Source organism: Babylonia areolata, chromosome 18 (assembly GCF_041734735.1).
Source record: "Babylonia areolata isolate BAREFJ2019XMU chromosome 18, ASM4173473v1, whole genome shotgun sequence".
NCBI lineage: Eukaryota > Metazoa > Mollusca > Gastropoda > Neogastropoda > Buccinidae > Babylonia > Babylonia areolata.
The window spans coordinates 24,523,142-24,547,141 of NC_134893.1; the positions used below are offsets into that span (position 1 = coordinate 24,523,142).

Below are 24,000 nucleotides of genomic sequence, written 5' to 3' on the forward strand. Positions count from 1 at the left end.
TGCTCCTCTGGGATGGGCACAAAAAAATAAAAAAGAAGTCTAATTATATGCAAACTGCATTTACTGTTATATTTATATTTTTTGTATTCTCTAAACTTGGCACTTTGACCTCTTATTCTGACACAACAACTAGAGGAGTCATTATTATCATTTTTTTGTTCAAACAGGAACTTCTTTTGCTAAGCATGGAATTTTTATTTATTTTGCAAACGTTTTGGTGCAGATAGTAAAAAAGGGAAATTACTCTGTAATTAATGCTAGGGGACGTAATTTATCACAAGTGAGTCTTGAAGGCCTTGCCTCTCTTGTTAAAAGTTCAAACCCCAAAATGATCCCGATTGACATTATCGGCTCTTGCGGGAAGCGCAGGACCAAAGCCTGTAAAGTCCTAACAACCATGAAAAAAAAAAAAAAAAGAAACCCCAACCCTAACCCCACCCTGTCATACCCCATCCTCTACTCTGACCCGACCCTACCAGTATCAGTATCAGTAGCTCAAGGAGGCGTCACTGCGTTCGGTCAAATCCATATAAGCTACACAACACCACATCTGCCAAGCAGATGGCTGACCAGCAGCGTAACCCAACGCACCCTACCACTGCCACAAAGACAGTGGTCCTGTTTGGACAGCAAAGGTTATTGTTCAGACGGCAGCCGATTCCCTCAGAACATCCCACCAAGGGGTCTTCGTTCCCAGCCACCTAAACTGGTCCTGATGTCTGCCTGGGGTCCTTCGGTACCTGCTCTCTCTGTCCCTGTCTCTCTGTCTGGTGTGTTACCAATAAAAGGATCCAGGAGGCGTCTGTCGCTCAACCTAAATTCCAGTTATTTATGTATAGTCTGTAAAGTTGATGAATCCGAACACCACTTTATTCATGTGCGTCCCTCATGTACCAGTATCAGAAACAAGTACTTACCAGATATTACCCAAGACTACACTGAAATATTGAAACGTGGATCTATTCAAACAATAAGAAAGTTGAGTGTGTATCTTTTCTATGCTCTTCGTCATAGACAACGGTTTGAAGGTGTGTAATTTCACCTTTATTAACAATAGCTTGGTCTAAGTATTCACGTTACTACTCAATTGACATGAAACGTACACCAAAGATGTACACTCTTTTTTTTTTCTTTTTTTTTTTTTTTGCAAGAGACCCTTTCCTATTGGCTGGTGGCCGCCTTAAGGAATAAAATTTTGTTCTTGTCTCTCTGTCTGTCTCTCCCTAATCTCTCTCTCATCATTTCAATCTCGTCCTACACCCTCCCCCCCCCCCCCACCAATTCTCTCTCTCTCTCTCTCTCTCACCATCTCTCCCCATCTCTCTCTTTTACACGCCTCATCTCTAATGATCCGTGGTTGTTTACTTGGCCATCATTCCCCTTCAGAATCTTCTGTTGGCCAGTGTCTGCCATATCAGCGCCGTCTCTCCCCTCCCCCCTCCCCCCTCCCTCTTCTTCTTCCCCCGTCCCTCCTCTCGCTTTCATCTTTTCTATTTCTCTGTGTTCATCCCTCCTTCTCCTCTCTCTTTTCTTTTATTCTTCTTCATCCCCCCCCCCCGCCCCCCTCCTCTCTCTTGTCTTTCACTCTTCTTTATCTTCTTAATCCCCACCATCCTCTCTCTTTTCTTTCACTCTTCTTTATCTTCTTAATCCCCACCATCCTCTCTCTTTTCTTTCACTCTTCTTTATCTTCTTAATCCCCCCTCCTCTCTTTTCTTTCACTCTTCTTTATCTTCTTAATCCCCACCCTCCTCTCTCTTTCCTTTTCTTTACCTCCACGCCCCCTTCTCCACTCTCGTTTCTTTTACTCTTCTTCATCATTCCTCCTCCTCTCTCTCTCTTTTCTTGTGCTCTTCTTTATCTTCTTCATCACCCACCGCCCCCCCCCACCGCTCCTCCTCCTCTCTCCTCCTCTTATCGATCACCTCAGCATTGAGTCAGACGAGTCACCGACATCAGGGGGAAACAACCCTGTATGCATGAAGCCCACAGGACACAGAGCCTCTCAGGGCAGCATGACCGTCACCCACACATCGGGGTTGGAGGAGTCGGGGGTGGGGGGGTGGGGGCGGGGTCAACACGCGCGCTTTTTATTTAAAATGGAAAGAGCAAATTACAAAAGAGCATGAGAGCAAAACTACATAAATACTGTACACGATTGATTTTTTTAAAGGAAGGAATGTGGTGGTGGTGGTGGTGGGAGGGTCAGGTCAACACGCACTCTTTGATTTAAAATGAAAACAACTAAAAGCCATCAGAACAAAACTACATAACTACACGGTTGATTGAATTTAAAGAAAGGAAGACAGAAAGACAGGAGGCAAAATGTAAGCAAGAAATATCTGAACGCACGAGCGCGCGCGCGCGCGCACACACACACACACACACACACACACACACACTCCAACAGATACTGCATAATTATTCTACATCTCTGACCTGGGTCAGTGATAAATCATGAATAAAGTACAAGTAAATGCTGCACCCACCTAGTCATCTATCGGGGAAGCGAATCAAAAGCCGATAACTTATCTGTCATTATGTGTCTGGGCCAAACAGGAAATCGACAACACGTCCTCTGAAAATGACCTCCCTTCCCATTGAAAAAAATAAGTTTCTGGGTCAGCTATATCCCCCCCCCCCCCCCAACCCCCTGCACCCACCAATGTCAGACTAACAGCGGTGAGATGTGTTATGGATGTCGCACTCATGGCTGACGGTGTCTAACTGGGGACTGGGCAGGAAGGATGTGGGGGCAGGGAGGGAGAGAGGCATAGGAGGAGAAAGAGTAAACGTAAAGCGGAAGGAAGGTGGTAAATGAAAAATAAATGAAGAAAAAAGAAGAAATAACTGGAAAAAAAACAACCAAAAAAACACTGATGGACGTGGGACAGATATGGACACGAATGTTAATTAAAAAGAAATAACCGCAGGTACCAAATTCTATATTAACATCACTTGAAACTACTTTTAAAAATAAATAAATAAAAACAGAATGCCCAACCCAGATGAACAATTTTTATTACACTGCAAGCAGGAGCACCCTGTAACATCGCACAGTCAAAATCGCATGCTAAATGGGACAAACTGGTCCAAAGCTCTAAAGCATGTACGCTTTTCTTTTGGAGGAGTGGGGGGTGGGGTGGGGGGTCAAAATGTACGTGTGTCAGCCAGTCAGAAAGGCCGCTCACCCCTGTTTGTCTCCATCAGCAGGGGACATCATCAGTGGACACCAATAGTGAACATCGTCAGTGGACACCATTAGTGAACATCACCAGTGGACATCATCAGTGAACATCATCAGTGGACATTATCAGCAGACAAGAACGGTGGACACACAAGTGGTTTCATAGCCCAAACACTGAAGCACGCACACAGTCACACAGGAGGGGCATGGAACGCCTGATGGCAGGGCAGGAGCTGACAGCCCTGTGTCGCCGATCAGCGGCTGCTATGCTCTCTGGCGGAAAAGCTGTGCCAGACCAAGTAAAGAACCGCGTCCCTGGTGTGACTGTGTGGCTTCATGTATTCTTCCTTCTCCTCTGGCGAAGAGCTCTCCAGAGTTCTGTGACGTCAGGACACACAGCTGGTGAGCGTTCAGTGAGCGGTATACCCTAACAATATCAATCTTAAACCAGCCTCATGACTTTACTACTGCCTAGAAATTCCTCAGCCATCTAACAGTACGTGTGTGTGTGTGTGTGTGTGTGTGTGTGTGTGTGTGTGTGTGTGTGTGAAGAGAGAGACGGAGAGAGATGGAGGAAGGGAGAATGCGACAGTGAGAAAGAGAGAGAAAGGGGGAGGAGAGGGAAAGAGAGAGAGGGTGGGGAAGGATAGAGAGGGAGAGAGAGAGAGAGAAAGAGAGAGGGTGGGGAAGGAGAGAGAGAGAGAGACACGGAGAGGAGAGGCAGACAGACAGACAATCAGACAGACAGGCGGACATGCAGACAGATAGACAGTCGGTCAGACAAACAGGCAGTCATACATACATACAGACAGACAGACAGACAGTCGGTCAGACACAAAGACAGCCAGACAGACAGACAGACGGACAGTCCTCACAAAGGTAGTGTTGTCCAGCAGCATGGAAGAGGTGTTGGTGGTGCAGTTAAACACGTGCAGTGCTCCGTCGTCGTTCCGGAACAGGTACCTGTCTCCTGCAACACACACACATACAGACAGACAGCATGCTGAAATGGGCCACCACGTTCATTGTCCAGTCCATCTGTTTTACAAACGGCAGTTTCGTGATCACATCACGAGCAGTTCGAGTCGTAGTGATGTGTAACGTCTATCCACCGAAAAACATCGAGAGCATTATTTTCTCTGCCACTACATACTTTTCCATTATTTTCTTCGCAAGCCCCTTTTTAACAAGCATCTATGTTTACGGGATGTAGACCCAATCATTGATTTCGGCGCATTTTGAATACCCCCCTCCTCTGTGTGTGTGTGTGTGTGTGTGTGTGTGTGTGTGTGTGTGTGTGTGTGTGTCTCAAGGACAGATTGGAAGAACAGGCCCTGCCCAAAATCTTCATCCTTGAATTAAAAAAAAAAGAGTTCGGCGCTTTCAGTTGTCTCCCCTTCCTTCCTCTCTCCTACCCCCTCACCCTTCCACAGACCCCACCCCACCCCACCCCACCTCCAATCCCTTGAAAACACTCCACCCCACCCCCCAATCCCTTGAAAACACCCCAGAGTGGGCAGACATCACAGCTCGTTATCTCAGAGGCCGGCGCTAACCCCTAGTTAATTGCAACACACCTCAGCCAGCCCTCTACTCCTCCATCTCGGCTTCACACCATCCAGCCCCCTTCCCTCACCCCCAACACGATGTCAGCTGCCTATCATGGCAAAAGATGGGGGGTGGGGGATTGGAGTAAAGCAGTAAAAAGGAGTGGACACAGGACACTGGGGTGGGGAGTAGTTGCAGATGAAGAAGAAGGAGGAGTGAGGATATTGTATTGTATTGTATTGTATTGTACTGTACTGTATTGCACTGTATTGTATTACTCTCTTTTTTTTTGTCACAACAGATTTCTCTGTGTGAAATTCGGGCTACTCTCCGACCCTGTCGCTGCACTGAGAGCGCCACCCATTTTTGTTGTTGTTTTTATGCCTGCCTTTGTTTTCCTATCGAAGTGGATTTTTATACAGAATTTTGCCAACGACAACCCCTTCGTTGTGCATGCCGCACACGGGAACTCAGTTTAACGTATCATCCGAATGACTAGCGTCCAGACCACGACTCAAGGTCTAATGGAGGGGGAGAAAATACCGGCGACTGTGGGATACGAACTAGTGCGCTCAGATTCTCTCGCTTCCTATGCAAACGCGTTAACTCAAATCGTTCGTAACTGGGGAATAAATATCTTTCCTCTCAAGGAGATCAAGTGAAGAAGATGGTGCTGGATAGGACACGGCCTCAGAAAGCCACCATGATTATGATTTTCCAACAACAGCCCTTCGCTGGACACCGCGTGGAAAAGAGCGACAAGAAGACCAAGGGCGACATGGCGCAGAACGGTTCAAAACGAACTGAAGGAGAACGGCTAGACCCTGGGGAAAGCTAGCTAAGACAGCACAAAATAGGAGAACGGATACCCCTGGGGGAAGCTAGCTAAGACAGCACAAGACAGGAGAACGGCTATACCTGGAGTGGGCTAGCTAAGACAGTACAAGATAGGAGAACGGCTATACCTGGGGGAAAGCTAGATAAGACAGCACAAGACAGGAGAACGGCTATACCTGGAGGAAGCTAACTAAGACAGGACAAGACAGGAGAACGGCCATACATGGAGTGGGCTAGCTAAGACAGTGTGCGGTTCGTCCGTCGGGATCGACGAGGACCATCTAGTCATCCTGGGGGTGGGTGGGTTGGGCTCTGTGGGTGCGCCCGGAAGGTTCTGACGCAGTGTGGACAGGAGATGGTGGTGGCTGTCGGGGACTTGCTGGCACTGCTTTTCCTGGCCTGTCTGCGTTGCTCTGCTGCAGCGATTCTGTTGGCCTCACAGGATTTGGTGCCTTTGTGGACAGTTGAACGCCACTTTGGTCTGTCCATTGCATTCAGCTCCCACGTGTCGTGGCTGATGTTGAAGGCCTTCAGAGAAGCTTTCAGAGGGTCTTTGAAGCGCTTCTTTTGGCCTCCATGGGAGCGCTTGCCATGTTGGAGTTCGCCGTACAGCAGTTTCTTGGGGAGCCGGTGGTCTGGCACGCGAACTACATGGCCTGCCCAGCGCAGCTGGGCCTGCATCAATATGGTGTAGATGCTGGGCAAGTTTGCACGAGTGAGCACCTCTGTGTCAGGTATCTTCTCTTGCCACTTTATGCCGAGAAGTTTGGGCTAGCTAAGACAGTACAAAACAAGAGAAAGGCTATACCATGAGGAAGCTAGCTAAGACAGCACAAGACAGGAGAATGGCTAGACCTTGCGGAAGCTAGCTAAGACAGCACAAGACAGGAGAACGGCTATCCTTGGAGGAAGCTAGCTAAGACAGCACAAGACAGCAGAACAGCTATCCCTGGAGGAAGCTAGCTAAGACAGTACAAGACAGGGGAATGGCTAGACCTAGGGGAAGCTAGCTAAGACAGCACAAGGCAGGAGAACGGCTGTACCTGGAGTGGGCTAGCCAAGACAGCACAAGGCATGAGAACGGCTATACCTGGGGGATGCTAGCTAAGACAGCACAAGACAAGCAGCAGTGGAGACCTCTGGTGGTGGCATTATGCACTATTGGCACGAAGAGGTTGTTTTTTTTTAAAATGATGATGGAACGGTGCTCTGTCCCTCTCTCTGTCTCTCTCAAATATGACGTCATATATAGTGTGTCACCAATGTCTGACGTTTTCCTTTTATTTTACTTTTCTTTCTTTCTTTCTTTTTTTTTTTATTCCCCTTTTTTTCTTCTGATATTTCTATGGAGATGCTGGAATGGGCAAAACATCCATCTCCCTCTGTCTGACCCGCCTCCCCCTCCCTGCAATGTGTCTGTTGCTTCATGTCTCAGACAGAGTGCAGCCTATCACGCAATCGGCCAGCCGTTCTGTCAATCAATAAACACGTTCACCAACAGTTCACACACACACACACACACACACACACACACACACACTCTCTCTCTCTCTCTCAAAAACACACACGCACACACACACCGCGTGCACGCGTACACACACAAACTCTCTCTCTCTTCTCTAAAATACACAGAGAGACACACGCACACACTCAAGCAAACACACACACACACTCTCTCTCTCTCCTCTCTTCCTCTCTCTCAAAAACACACAGACACACAAACACACACACACCACCCACACATCCACTCTATTTCCAGGTATGTGTATTTTTGTTTGTGTCTTTTTTTATCTACACAATTCAGAAACATAATTGAAGACCCCTTGGGAATTTGCACAATGTTTGTCTTGAGGCCATGGCACCAAAAATGAAGCTGAATGTTGGGCAAACGACGATGTATGCAGACACTCATAACTAGAGGAGCTTTCCTGCAACCAAAAAAAAAAAAAAAAAAAAAGAAAAAGAAAATCGACAGCTATCGTCTACAGACCAGTTGCTTTTGTTTGTTTGTTTGTTTTTTCTCCAAAACATCGATTTCCCAAACGCATTTTCCAAGCTATTCATGGTGCACAAGTGCCTGACACAGTCGTTGTGTGTTCAGTCAGAGGTTGACCAGAAGCAGGCGTCAATAATTTAAACCTTCTCTCCATTGTTTAACCCTTTTTTCTTTTTTTTTTTTTTTTAATGAAACCATATCTGCTTTCGAGAAAATAGTCCTTACGTTGTTGCTGTGAAATATGTATATAGTTATAACTCTAAACATCCGTTGTTCACCCCTCACCCCGCCACCACTTTCCTTCTAATTACCTCCCTCTCCCCGCCCCCTCTTTCCTTCTAATTACCTCCCTCTCCCCGCCCCCTCTTTCCTTCTAATTACCTCCCTCTCCCCGCCCCCTCTTTCCTTCTAACCACCCCCGACAAGTACAGCACGTGACAGAACAACTCAAGATGGTCACAATGTAGTCAGTCGCCAGGTGGTCACTCACCAGGTAACCAGGTGGTCAGTGTGGGCGCTCACCAGGTAACCAGGTGGCCAATAATGAGGTCACTCATCAGGTAACCAGGTGGCCAATAATGTGGTCAATCACCAGGTAACCAGGTGGTCAATAATGAAGTCACTCATCAGGTAACCAGGTGGCCAATAATGTGGTCACTCACCAGGTAACCAGGTGGTCAATAATGAAGTCACTCACCAGGTAACCAGGTGGTCAATAATGTGGTCAATCACTAGGTAACCAGGTAGCCAGTGTGGTCACTCACCAGGTAACCAGGCGGCCAATCATGTGGTCATTCACCAGGTAACCAGGTGGTCAGTGTGGGCACTCACTAGGTAACCAGGTGGCCAATAATGAGGTCACTCATCAGGTAACCAGGTGGCCAATAATGTGGTCACTCACCAGGTAACCAGGTGGTCAATAATGTGGTCACTCACTAGGTAACCAGGTGGCCAGTGTGGTCACTCACCAGGTAACCAGGTGGTCAGTGTGGTCACTCACTAGGTAACCAGGTGGCCAGTGTGGTCACTCACCAGGTAACCAGGTGGCCAATCATGTGGTCATTCACCAGGTAACCAGGTGGTCAGTGTGGGCACTCACCAGGTAACCAGGTGGTCATTAATGTGGTCACTCACCAGGCAACCAGGTGGTCATTGATGTGGTCACTCACCAGGTTACCAGGTGGTCAGTGTGGGCACTCACCAGATAACCAGGTGGTCATTAATGTGGTCACTCACCAGGTAACCAGGTGGCCAATCATGTGGTCACTCACCAGGTAACCAGGTGGTCAGTGTGGGCACTCACCAGGTAACCAGGTGGTCATTAATGTGGTCACTCACCAGGCAACCAGGTGGTCAATAATGAGGTCACCAAGTAACCAGGTGGTCAGTGTGGGCACTCATCAGGTAACCAGGTGGTCAGTGTGGGCACTGACAAGGTAACCAGGTGGTCAGTGTGGGCACTCACCAGGTAACCAGGTGGTCATTAATGTGGTCACTCACCAGGCAACCAGGTGGACAGTGTGGTCACTCAACAGGTAACCAGGTGGCCAGTGTGGTCACTCACTAGGTAACCAGGTGGCCAATAATGAGGTCACTCATCAGGTAACCAGGTGGCCAATAATGTGGTCACTCACCAGGTAACCAGGTGGTCAATAATGTGGTCACTCACTAGGTAACCAGGTGGCCAGTGTGGTCACTCACCAGGTAACCAGGTGGCCAATCATGTGGTCATTCACCAGGTAACCAGGTGGTCAGTGTGGGCACTCACCAGGTAACCAGGTGGTCAGTGTGGTCACTCACCAGGTAACCAGGTGGTCATTAATGTGGTCACTCACCAGGCAACCAGGTGGCCAGTGTGGTCACTCACCAGGTAACCAGGTGGCCAATAATGTGGTCACTCACCAGGTAACCAGGTGGTCACTCACTAGGTGACCAGTTGGTCAGTGTGGTCAGTATACCAGGTAACCAGTGTGGCCACTCACCAGGTAGCCAGGTGGCGGTGAAGGTCTTGGGTTTGAACGACTTGTCCATGTAGTCCTCCAGGGTGAACTTTTCTCCCAGGAACTTGTTCTCCAGGTCTGCACAAATAGGATTCATCCACATCCACAATTTAACTCTCTTTTTTTTTTGTTATTGATGGAAAAGGATTAAACACTTAATGGGATGTTTACATCCTACCCTAGTAAAGAAAACATAGATCTGTCAAGTTAACAGAGGGTACCAAAGAAAGGAAGACAACTATTTACATGTCCTATGACAAAGATGAACTTGACGTATTTTTTCAGTAACTCTATTGTTAAGTAGCAATCAAGCAATCAGAATAGGTCAACCAAGGACAGAAAGAGAGACAGACAGACAGACACACACACACACACACACACACACAGAGAGAGAGAGAGAGAGAGAGAGAGAGAGAGAGAGAGAGGGGAGTGGAGGGAGAGCTAGAGGGAGAGAGAACGAACGAACGAACGAAATTTTATTTTTCCAGGGTATTGAGATAAGCATAATGACAAAAATGCTTTTTTCCACCCAGCCCTGGGGTACAAAATTAAATAAATGCATAAACAAAAAGAAAAAGAAACGCTCAAGCATAAATAGAGAAAATTCGTGTCAGAAAAGTGGAAAAGAGAGAGAAGGGGGCTGGGGGCGAGAGGGGAGAGAGTAAAGAAGAAAAGATTAAATGAGAGAGACAGACAGACAGACAGACAGAGAGACAGATAACTCAATAGAGGAGAGAGAGAGGGGGGGAGGGTCAAAAGTTACATTACATAGTTAAATTACAACACATATCAAAGAAAATGGAAGAACAATAATACAGCAATGTACACACAAGAATGAGATTCATGAAAGAAAATGTGGGCAATATGGGAGAAGGAGAGAGGCGCATCTTATAACTATTAATATCATCATAAACACTACAGGGAATGGATTTCTATGAATTACAGTGGTTTTTAACTTCTTCATGAGATATTCACGATCAAATTTCTTAAATGCATGTACTTTTTTTTATTTCAAGAGAGAGAGAGAGAGTAGTGAGGGAGGGAAGAAAAATAAAAAGATAGAATAGAAAAAAAACCAAAAAAACAACGAATCACAGGACATACAAATAAAAAAAAGAAAGAAACAAGAGAGACAAGGCCTTCAAGACTCACTTGTGGCAAATTAAGTCCCCTAGCATTAATTACAGAGTAATTTCCCTTTTTTACTATCTGCACCAAAAACGTTTGCAAAAAAAAACAAAAAAAAACTTCCATGCTTAGCAAAAGAAGTTCCTGTTTGAACAAAAAATGAGAATAATGACTGCTCTTGATGTTGTGTCAGAATATCAGATCAAAGTGGCATGTTTAGAGAATACAAAAAAATATAAATATAACAGTAAATACAGTTTGCATATAATTAGGCTTCATTTTTTATTTTGTGTGCCCATCCCAGAGGTGCAATATTGTTTTAAACAAGATGACTGAAAAGAACTGAATTTTTCCTATTTTTATGCCTAATTTGGTGTCAACTGACAAAGCATTTGCAGAGAAAATGTCAATGTTAAAGTTTACCACGGACACACAGCCACACACACACACACAGACACACACACACACACACACACACACACACAGAGACACACACACACACAGACACACAGACAGACACACACACACACACACACACACAGATAACCGAACACGGGGTTAAAACATAGACTCACTTTGTTTACACAAGTGAGTCAAAAACCAAAGAAAACGAACAATGAAAAACAACAACAACAAAGGATCATGAAAGTGGAGAACAAAAAAAAAAGTGCAGCAGATCATACCAAGAGGATTTTATGTGTTGAGTTTCTTTGTTGGCTTGCTGCATGGTTTGTCTCTTTGTTTGTTTGGTTGCATGGTTGATTCTTTGATTCTTTACCTTTGCCGAGAAGGTCCTTTTCTTTCAAAGACATATTCTCCTGATGCATATTGATCAATCATCATACGCATGGTATTGCCAGTGTGGATATACACCACATTTTATGCCCAATGAAAGGAAAATTCTAATTCAATAAGTAAGGGTTGCGCTTATGCATGCACCCCCAAACCCCATTGCCCTTCGCAACACTCATTCATTCTCTCCATCAATTTGCTTTTTTTTTTTGTTTTCTCTTTCTCTCTCTCTCTCTCTTTTCTTTTGATCATGCCCACACTCTCTCCCTTTTCGCCCTCCATAACCAATCTCCTTTGTGCTGTCGCTGTCTTTTAACAGTACATTATTTTTTGTTAACAGAAAATTGTATTATAATCCATATGCATAGTCTCTCGGACCTTTCACTTATTTCTCCCAATCCCTCTTGCCATTATGCTCCTTTCGTTTCGAAGCGACAAAGCGAATACATCTCAAAAGTGTTCATTTATCATGTCTAGGATTCTTCTTCGTTCGTGGGGTGCAACTCCCACGTTCTCTCGTGTATACACGGGTGGGCTTTCACGTGCATGACCGTTTTTACCCCGCCATTTAGGCAGCCATACTCTGTTCTTGGGGGATGCATGCTGGGTATGTTCTTGTTTCCATAACCCACCGAACGCTGACATAGATTACAGGATCTTTAACGTTCGTATTTGGTCTTCTGCTTGCGTATACACGGCAGGTCTGCACATGTGTTGACCTGGGAGATCGGAAAAATCTCCACCCTTTACCCACCAGGCGCCGTTACCGAGACTGGAACCCAAGACCATCAGATTGAAAGTGCAACGCTTTAACCACTCGGCTACTGCGCCCGTCGTGTCCAGAATAAAGGAATACACTTTAAAAGTAAAGTGTCCGATTATCAAGTCCAGAAAAAAATCAACCGTTTCTGAAGAAACAAAACAAAAAATACATGTAAATGGACAAGCAAAGCAGAAAAAAAAAACAAGCAGAGATGACACGCGATACAGCGAAAAGCCAGAAGAAAACACATCGATAGAAAAGCGGAAATTTCGAGCAGAGAATTTTCATAACGTGGGAATACTGCTTACAATGAAATAAGCCCCGGCATCCCCAAGTGCTTCATGAGCAAAGCATCACAGCACTAAACTCTCTCCTCTTGATGACCACAAACACAGCACTCACACACACACACACACACACACACACACACACACACACACACACACACACACACACACACAACACACACAGATACACGCGCGCACGGCGAAAGGTCTGAAAGAAGGCACTGGCAGCCTTTCCACCAAACACAAATACAAGTCTGGTTACAAAGCACTGGTGGCGTTAAATGTGACAATGACTACGAGAAGGGATAAATACATGAAGAATTATGTCAGCGAACCAGTTTCTCCTCCACTTTCTGAAAAAAAAACAACAAACAAAAAAACGCGATAAACAATTAACAGAAGAAGGAGAAGAAGATGATGACCAACAACAACACCAAGAGAAGAACACCACCACTACCAACAACAACAAAAACAACAGCAACAAGAACAGTAACAACAACAAGAACAGTAACAACAATAGCCATTAACGCAGGACTGAGTGCAGAATGACAAAGATAGTACAGAGGAGAGCATGCAGAAGGGATGAAAGAGATACGGATAGAGAGAAGGAAAGAGTCACCGACGGATAGCAAGAAGAACAACAAACAGTGATGGAAAACAGAGAGGAAAAGTGCGAGAGAAACAAACCAGATGAACCAACTTAATAGATGCATGTAGAAACAAATCCGAGATACAGAAAAACAAAAACAAAACAGTTCATGTTGAAGATCAGCTCAAGTCGAAGCAGAAAAAATACAACAACCCCCCCCCAAAAAAAAAACACATCATACCAGATCCGTCCACACACTCACGAAAGGATAGAGAGAGACAGAGAAAGAGAGACAGAGACAGAGAGAGAGAGAGAGAGAGAGAGAGAAAGGGACGGAGGGGGAGGAACAGAGAGAGAGAGAGGGTGAGAGAGGAAGAAAGAGAGGGGGGGGGGGGAGAGAAAAAGAGGGAGGGAGATATAAGGGGAAAGAGAGACGGAGGTAGACAGAGAGAGGGACAGACGGAAAGGGAAAGAGCGAGACAGAGACAGATTGAGAGGGACAGAAACAGACAGGCAGAGACAGAGAGAAAGAGAGAAAAAAAAAGGAGAAAGAGCGAAAGACGAGAGAAGAGGGTGGAGACAGAAAAAGAAGAAGAGATAAAGACTAAGAAAAGAGAGGGATAGAAAAAGAGGGATCGATAAAAGAGAGAGAGAGAGAGAGAGAGAGAGAGAGAGAGAGAGAGAGAAGGCAGAGAAAGAGAGCTTGAGATTAGGACACGATATATATATATATATATATATATATATACACTCTCTCTCTCCCCCTCCCTCCCTTCCTCTCTCTCTTTCCTACACCCCTCCACACACACACACGCACGCACGCACACACACACACACACACACACGCACGCACGCACGCACCCACACACACGCACGCACACACACACACACACACACACACACACACACGCACGCACGCACGCACACACACACACACACACACACACACACACACACACACACACGTACTGGGCGTGGCCAGGATGACGGCAGTGATAATGAGGGCACACACCACCAGGATCACCAGCAGGGCGATGGCGATGCCCCGCCAGTTCCTCTGCTGGGACGTGCTGCCCACCAGCTCCTGGAACACACAAAACGTCATCGTCATTATCATCATCATCATCACTCTTCATCACAATCATCATCACAGCATCATCATAACCATCATCATCAACATCATTCTTCATCATCATCATCATCATCATCATCACCATGACCACCAACATCTTCATCACCACCACCATCATTGTCATTCATAACCATCACCACCACCATCATCATCCATTATCATCATCAGCACTATCACTATCATCAACATCATCACCATTATCAACATCAACATCACCATCAACATCACCATCATCATCAACATCATCACCATCACAACAACTAGCATCATCATGAACATCGTCATCATCTTCACCGTCATCAGGATTTTTTTTAATCACCTGTTCCACTACTTGGCCTGAACACACAGACCACACAGACATGACAGTCATTCCATGGACCAACTACATGACATTATCAGAACACGTAACTCTGATGGTCATTCCATTCACCACGACCAACATTCACATGTTCCGCTTTCTCCACACACACCCACCACAAACACTCACAGCTCTGCAGTCATTGCACAGACCAACATCAACAACAACAACAACAACAACAACAACAACACACACACACACACACACACACACACACACACAGAGAGAGAGAGAGAGAGAGAGAGCTCTGCAGTCACTGCACAGGCCAACATCTTCACCACAAACAGAGCTCTCCAGTCATTACACAGACCAACATCAACACCAACAACAACAACAACAACAACACACACACACACACACACACACACACACACACACACACACACACAGAGACAGAGAGAGAGAGAGACAGCTCTGCAGTCATTACACAGACCAACATCTACACCACAAACACACACAGAGCTCTCCAGTCATTGCACAGACCAACATCAACACCACACGTACAGACAAACACACACAGAGCTCTACAGCCATTACACAGACCAACATCAACACCACAGAAACACACAGAGCTCTCCAGTCATTGCACAGACCAACAGCAACACCACACGTACACACAAACACACGCAGAGCTCTGCAGTCATTACACAGACCAACATCAACACCACAGAAACACAGAGCTCTGCCTGCAGTCATTGCACAGACCAACATCAATATTAACAGCATTACCCGTTCCGTCTCCCCCTCCACACACTCACGAAAGGACAGAGAGAGAGAGAGAGAGAGACAGACACAGTCGGGCATAGAGAAAGACGGAGCCTGAGACAGAGATAGAAACAATGACAGAGATTTAACACAAAATAAAACAAATTATTTATCAACGACAGTCAAAGACAAGGAAGTGCTTTTTTTTGTTTTGTTCTGTTTTTGTTGTCCTTGTTTTTTTGTTTTTTTGGTTTTTTTCTTCTTCTTTCTTGTTCTCCTTTTTTGTTTCTTGTGCCTTTTTTTTGTCAAAGAGACCGAGAGATAGAGACAGTTTGACCAGACAGAGACGGAGAGATTCAACACAAAACACGAGAAAGTGGAAAGAAAAAGAAAGTAGAAAGAAATTGACTGTGAACAAAAGAGAAAACAACAACAACAACAACAACATCAAACCACGTTGAAAACACACCTGTCACTTCTTCTGACCTGAATTACTCGTCACCATCTTCACAATTCCACCTTCTATCCCCCCCCCCCCCCCCCACACACACACACACCCCGAGAAAGACAGACAGACAGACAGAGAGCAACAGAGAGAGACTGAGTCAGAGATAAGGAGTGAGAGACACACATACACAGAAGAAGACTCAATGCTCAGATGTTTTATTCATCAGGGGTGTGGGGGGAGGGGGGTAAGGGGGGGGGTGTAATCTAGATAAGAGAAAAGAAGGAATTCTTCAACCCCAGGAATTAATTCGAGGTCACATCCCCGTTGGCCCACTGACGCATAAACAAGGCTTGTCGGAGCTTTTCACTGGCTGACAATATGCCATCACAGGTCACGTGAACACAAACGGTGACACCCAAAAGGCGACCAAGGTTGTCGCTCCTTCCAGTATGAAAGGCAGGCAACCTCGTCCGCTCCAAATGTTCTGTATAATAATTGCAAGGGGATTTCTTTTTATTTCTTCTACTTCTTTTTTTTTTTACTGGGAGGAGGGGGCACAGTGGGGAGCTGGAGGTCGTTCATTGTATGTTTGTCCGATATTCGTTGTTTCACGTATCCACGTCAAAATTACATTTCATAGTTGTACATGTTATTATCTTTCATAAAATAAAAATTCAAACATCTTGATATTATATATAAATATATATATATATATATATAGAGAGAGAGAGAGAGAGAGAGGGAGAGAGAGACAGAGAGACAGAGAGAGAGAGAGATAATAGATAGATATAACTGTGTGTGTGTGTGTGTGTGTGTGTGTGTGCGCGCGCGCGCGCGCAACAGAAATGTCGAAACCTCTCTCTCCCTCTCTCTCTCTCTCTATATATATATATATACATACATATATACGTGTGTGTGTGTGTGTGTGTGTGTGTGTGTGTGTGTGTGTGTACGCGCGCGCGCGTGTGTGTGTATATTTATGATATCATACAGCATAACACGTTGTCATACAGATATGTCTATATGGAAATGAATTCTATCATTTTTTCCCCTTCCTTGTTTTCAAGGTTTGAAGAAAAAAAAAATGTTTAAGGTTTCTCTTGATGGTTTGAAAACTCAGCGAAGTCATTGATTTCTGTCTGCAGTCTCTGTGATGGGAATTGGCCTCATCAGCTGTTTTCCCGGCACGGCAAACAGCCTGTCTGTTGGAAACCATGGCAACAAGTGGACCAGTCTCTGGCGCCGTGCAACCCAAGACATGTGACGTGGCATGGACTGGAAATGTCACACAAACTGATCGTCAAATATCCGCTGTCCTTCGTCCTTCTTGTTTCTCTTTTGTTTGTTTTGTTTTGTTTCGCGAATTATGTTCGTAACGTGGATATGAATCACAGAGAGAGAGAGAGAGAGAGAGGTGGGAGACGGGGAGAGAGAAAGAGGGTGGTGGGGGTGCAGGGGGGAGCGGGGGGTTGGGGGGGGGGGGGAGAGATTCCTCCATGGATTCCATTTGATTTACATTATTTTCTCCTTCTTTTGAATTATACTTAGTATTCGTTTTGACGCCAGTATGGTTCAACGTTTCATACACGCAGGTGACGGTATATTAATAATGACACTGCTGTGACTATTACTACTACTACTACTACCACTACTACTACTACTGATAATAATAATAATGACAATAACAACAACAACGACAACAACAACGACAATAATAATAATAACAATAATAATTGCAGCCATGTGCTCAGTACGACTGGCGACTCAACTCACAGCACAAGCTGAAAGCTGATCTATAGCAGACGCCGTTTTCGCAACTGACTTGGCGGTCTACAATGACCCGCGCAGAATGTGTGACGCCATTTCCGGTTTGAATGCAAAGCTCATTCTCAACCTAATCTCTAAACATCTATTAAATCAGGTCTCTGTATCGTTCACTGCACTATCGTTGCAATTCCATCTTTTGATCTATTCCATTTATGTTTGCCTACGTTAATTTGATTTAATCAGTTTGTAATTTTACGCGATGAGCTCGCTAAAACTGACCCTTCTCTGGTGACTTAAATTAAGATTATAAATTCATCTTAAATAATCAACACTTCATTTTATATTCATTAGAAAGTAGATGTTGAGCTCTTTCTTTTGCGACTTATCCGATGTAGATCGGTTCAGGAATCATTTAGAAATCTATCATTGAACACCTTGAAACAAGCACAGTTCTTACCAGATTTAGCCTGATTTGAGCCAGTCTGCTTCGCAGCACACGTGATTGTCTTTGCAGTCAGCTTAATTTGCATAAATTGGTGGAGTGGGTGATCATCTGGTCACCTGGTCAGTCATCTGACTAGAGCCTGCTCTCTTTCTTGCTGTTTCACAAGCAGTGAGTGTGTGTCACGGCCCCAACGGACAGTGTCTCGCTACGTATCGCTGAAAGTACTAGTGTGCAGAATGTGTTGATGATTTGAAAATTGTATTATTTGACACAGTACTTGTGTTCATATGAGTATGTTGATTTTGCTTTGTTCAGTTATTGCGTTGACATGTAGTCAGCTATGATTAATCTGGAAAATAGTCATGTCGTCATATGCTTGAAGCAGTGTTCCATTTAAGTCTTCTTAACGTCACAGTCAATGACGTCTCTGGACGCTGACAGTTTGTTCCAGAATGTTCTAGTGAATGCATATTACACGTTCTTTCTCATCTGCTGTCACTGATGAAGGTTAGGTTACTTATCCCACTTCAGCAGAGGAGATTTAAATGTTGAGTACAAGCTTAGTTATGTTGATATTTGGCTTTGATGAAACAGATTACTTGTGTAAGTTCATTCACAACTTAATGGTTAAGCCATGATGGTTCTTCACTATCTGGTCTATCAGTTTGCCAATATTTTATCAAAGCCTCCCCTCCTGATTCTATTATCTTGTTTATTATTCATGTATTATTTTACATGCTGATATCAGTTGTACTGCTACAGTGTTTCACAGTTACAGTGTGCTCAGTACTCTAAGATGTGTGTAGTATTCTGTCAAGATTACAATATAGTGTTGGATTAATATCAGTTATTGGTTAAAACCACCTGATATGTATCAGTCTGTTAATTGAAATTTAGTTATCATGCTCTCTCCTATACGGCTTACTCCAGTATAGTGCTACCTGATTCATTTGAGTCACTTTGACACAGCATAAGCTTTACCTAATCTATACTGTCAGTGTACTTTCATAAATCAGCATAGCTTCAATAACTTCAACTGCACTATTTAAATGTATTAGAAATGTCATTTGATGTCAGTGTTTGGTCTTCACATATATGCATTATCTTATGTTGTTGCTTATCCCAAGCAGAGTAATAGTCTTTCCATGTTTACATGTGCTTTATTATTCACTTGTGCTGACATGTGCTTAATGACATCTGTTTACTTGTGGCTGTTCAGGTACTGTTTTATCTCTTCTCTTCCTCGTATGTCTTCTTCTCATCTAATCACTATTGTAAATAAAACAATTGAAAAACCCATTTGTGACTGACCTCTGTATGTTCCTGGCCTGTGTGCGGGAATTCTTGTCTATCCTTTAATTCAGTCAATCATCATTCAGTTAGTTCTTTTGTACCGTACCCTTTCATTATAAATACACCACTCGGGACCACGGCTACAAAATAATAATAATAATAATATTAATAACAAACCGTCCATGACACAAACCACAGAAACCAATCAGGGTTTCAGTTTCATTTCACTCAGCCATTACAATCAATACAGTCAGGGATACCGCACTCGGCTGTAGCCAAAAAACAAAACGAAACGAAAACAAGACAAAAACACCATCACCACCAAAACAAAACCCGTAAAAGTGAAACTGTGTCAGAGCGTGAGCAGCAGATCAGAGAGGATTAGCCAGTACCTTGGCATCGTCCCCAGGTAAAAAGCATTACGACCAGCACAGGCAGTCTGGAACACGATACCCTGCCAGGTGCATGCCTTTTCGTCGCGTGCTTCATCCTAACACTATCCCCCGATATATCGTCGCGTGCTTTCACCCCAAAACTATCCGCTGATATATCGTCGCGAGCTTCATCTCAACACTCACTATCCACTGATATATCGTCGCGTGCTTTCACCTCAACACTATCTACTGATATATCGTCGCGTGCTTCATCTCAACACTATCCACTGATATATCGTCGCGAGCTTTCACTTCAACACTATCCACTAATATATCGTCGCGTGCTTTATTTCATTATCCACTGATATATCGTCGCGAGCTTCATCTTAACATTATCCGCTGATATATCGTCGCGTGCTTCCTCTGCTGTATCTCAATGCTACCCACTGATATATCGTCACGTGCTTTGATCTCAACACTATCCTCTGATATATCGTCGCGTGCTTCATATCAACACTATCCACTGACGGCCACGCCACCATAATCCCCAACACCACAAAACGGTTAACAGCTAACTGTTTCTTTAACCCACAGAAAAAAAAAACCGTTGTGAAGTGTAGACACTTAGAAAAATTCCGGTTGTGACTGTCACCTTCAAGGGCAGAAAAGAAACAGACAGACAGACAGACAGGCAGACACAGTGACACAAAACTCAAGGACAGACGGACCACCACCACCCACCCCCTCCCCTCCCTCCACCTCCACACGCCACGCGCCAGTCTCCCGTGTTCCAATCAGAAGGACATCCGGTCATAGCGGCGGGCAGCGGAGCGGAGCCAATGGAGCAATGCAGACAGGGCACTCTGTTTCTTTCCGCTCCACTGCAGTGCACAGCACGGCACAACACAGCACAGCGCCCATCTCTTCTCTCACTTTCCTCTTGACCACAGCGGGGGGGAAATATCACAGCGCTCATAACAAAATGGAAATGAAATGAAGCATGGTCAGACATGCACGAATGCACGCGCACGCGCATGCACACGCGCATGTACACACAAACACACACGCACACATGCACACAAACCACGAGCGCGCACACTTTGCCGATTTGAACGAAGTTGGACAAGGTACCTGGAAGACCGCTTTGATTTCTGTTGGAGACTTCCGTTCCAACACTGCAAGGTTCTGGGAGTAGCTCCAGGAGAACAACCATGGCCATAAATTATGAAGGAAAGATGAGTCTGAGAACTATTCCACCCTCTCTGTCTCTGTCTGTCTCTCTCGCTGTGTATGTCTGTGTGTATGCATGTATTCTCTCTCTCTCTCTCTCTCTCTCTCTCTCTCTCTCTCTCTCTCTCTCTCTCTCTCACACACACACACACACTCTCTCTCTCTCTCTCTCTCTCTCTCTCATTGTCTTGCTCAGTCTTTTACCCTGAGAAAATAAAATCAATTTATTTAAGTTCAAATTCTCTCTCTCTCTGTATACATACTATATACCTGTGTGTGTGTGTGTGTGTGTGTGTGTGTGTGTGCAATTCCCAAACACTTCTGCCCCATCCCTTTTCCTGTCCCTTTCGTCTCATCAACCTTCCAGCTAAAAATGGCCACTTTTACATGTCCACCCATCCACGAAGACTACCTCCGGGGATTTCAGAACCAAGGTTTTGCAAACAATTTCAACGAACAGGGTTTCGGAAGGGCTCTGTTGTTGTTTTTTTGTTTTTGTTTTCAAAAACAGTTTCGGGTTTTTCGGAAACACCGGTTCTGTTGTAGTTTGTAATTTCTAATTTTCTAAAACAGTTTCGGGTTTTTCTATTAAAAAAAAAAAAAAAAAAAAAAAAAAAAAAAAAAAATCGGTTCTGTTGTAGTTTGTAATTTCTCATTTTCCAAAACAGTTTCGGGTTTTGCTAAATAATAATAATAATAAAAATAAAACCGGTTCTGCTGTAGTTTGTAATTTCTTATTTTCCAAAACAGTTTCGGGTTTTTCTAAAACACCGCTTCTGTTGTAGTTTGTAATTTCTAATTTTCTAAAACAGTTTCGGTTTGTTTGTTTTTTGTTGTTGTTTTTTTTTGTTTTTGGTTGTTGTTTTTTTTCTAAAACACCGGTTCTATTCCCGAACAGTTTGCCATGATTCAGAAAGCAGGGGTGACATGTTTTCAGAAGCAGCACTTGTCTGGCAGCACGCCGACACAAACCCCCGGTTCCCGTGACGTCACACCGTGCTGGCCCGAATGGGAAACAAACAACCACTGTTGTCTGTGTCTGCTGCACGCTTCCTTTCGGCACAGCTAGGGGGCCCCACACCGATTGGTGCGTTTGTCCTCTTGCATGTTGTCTTCAGCACGGCACGGCACGGCACGGCACAGCACACACACACACACACACACACACACACACACACACACACACACATATTTCATCAATGAATAAATGAACACACAGTCATACAGATAAATACACAACCACATACACAGACAGAGAGAACGAATGAACGAGCAGAGAGACAGACAGACAGTGGGACAGAGAGAGAGAAGCAGAGAGAGACAGACAGACAGAGACAGAGAGACAATAAGACAGACAGACAGACAGAGCGTTACCCCAAACGCCCATGCAAGCCCAATCCACAATCCACCTCTGAACCTCAGTGCAGGAAAGGAAATGGAAAAAAAAGTGATGAACTCCATGTCAATCATCTCAGAGTGCCTCCGGTTTACAACAGGATACGGACCCAGGGACAATCCATTAGCTCGGGGAAAAAAGGAGGACCAGGGATCAGAGACTGCCAGGGGAGGGATGAAAGAAGCCTGACACCGTCTTCAGCACCCATAATAGTGAGCAGGGAGGTAACCCTCTTTCCCTCACGTGCCTGAAGTGTGCAGGGAGGTAGCCCTCTGGCCCTCACCTCCCGGAAGCCATCATCAGCTCACACACGATCTTCGGGTGAGACACAAGACGATTTCGCGAAAAAAAACAACAACAAAAAACAAAACAAACCAAACCACGGCAGAAAGGGGTGAGATGTTTGGCCACACTCACAGACAGCCACACCCGTTCCGCCTTCACACACACATACAGGGATGTTATCTTGAGCAAAAGACATCTTCAACACCCACCCCACCTCCCACACCCCACCATCCAACTGAGGACAGATGTCAGGACCATGTGGCCGTGTGCTGCGTGATCCCAAGCATCGAGTTCCATTAAACTCAGTGATCCTACGGGACTCCACGGCATGCATCTCAGTCCATGGAAATAACTGGATGACAGTGGTGTTCCTTTCTACACACACACACACACACACACACACACACACACGCACGCACACACACACACACACACACACACACACACACACACACACACACACACACACACACAGAGCTAAAGTTAAAAAAAAAAACCAAAAAAACAGCGTTTTAGTGTTCATACTTCCTATTATGGGTTTTACGATAAACATAAACAGTCTGAAGAGTCTGAGTTACACAAACATAAAGTGAGAGACAGAGAGAGGGAGAGGGGAAGTGGAGAAAGAGGCGGATGTGGGGGTACAGATAGAGATGGAGATAGAGGGAAAGAGAGAGAGAGGGGTGGTGGTGAAGGGGGGTGGGGGGGAGGGTGCAGAGAGACGGGGAGACGGAGGCAGATTCCTGACCAGCAGCGTAACCCAACTCGCTTTGTCAGGCCTTGAGGGAAAACAATAAAAAAAAAAAATAATAATTAAAAAAATAAAAAGAATAAATATGATACATTAACAAATAAATGGACAAGTCATTAAATCCACAGAACTGAAAAAAGCAATGTGTGGTGAATGTGCTCTATTCCATTTTTCTGAAGTTCGTGACGCTGCTTTGATTCCTTCTCACCACATCGTCCTCTGATGTCATTGGAAATGCCTTCCTTCCGTCTGTTGTCAAGCACATCAAATATATATGCGTTTTGTTCGGTTGTTTTCTTCCTGCCGTTTTTGTCGGCCTCCGTTTGTGAGAGTGTAATCAAAAACAACAAGCTGACAAGCAGAGAGAGAGGGAGCGAAAGAGACAGAAAGACACAGAGTGAGTGGGAAGGGACAGACAATGGGACAGATTAACAGTAGGGCAAGGCATAGCGAGAAAGAGAGAGAGACGGCGGGAAACTGAAGAGAGAGGATAGGTGATTCTTGGGTAGAGAAGAGAAAGAGAGTGAGATATTCATATTCAGATGGTTTAATGTGCTTCGGCCGTGGGCATACATACACATCAGGGAAGGAAGGGGGCGAGGGATGGGGGAAGAGGGAGTGGGTAATCTAACATTTTATTTACAGACTATGTGGTGACTTCACTTTGAACACAGAATGTACGAACTAAG

The 24,000-nt window shown here is 44.9% G+C and overlaps 1 protein-coding gene across 13 annotated transcripts in view; it reads right to left on the bottom strand.

Moving 5' to 3' along the window:
* LOC143292584 (dipeptidyl peptidase 4-like) overlaps positions 1–24,000 on the bottom strand; it is a 395,699-nt gene that overhangs the window by 36,245 nt on the left and 335,454 nt on the right. For 7 of the 13 annotated variants that reach the window (XM_076603023.1, XM_076603020.1, XM_076603028.1 and 4 more), the window contains 4 exons: positions 14,097–14,211; positions 12,874–12,891; positions 9,551–9,646; positions 4,063–4,157 (listed from right to left, as the gene is read on the bottom strand). In XM_076603023.1, coding sequence (XP_076459138.1) covers positions 4,063–4,157; positions 9,551–9,646; positions 12,874–12,891; positions 14,097–14,211 — 324 coding nt within the window. The remainder of the gene's footprint in view (positions 1–4,062; positions 4,158–9,550; positions 9,647–12,873; positions 12,892–14,096; positions 14,212–24,000) is intronic. The other 6 variants (XM_076603024.1, XM_076603022.1, XM_076603030.1 and 3 more) reach the window with 1 other exon arrangement.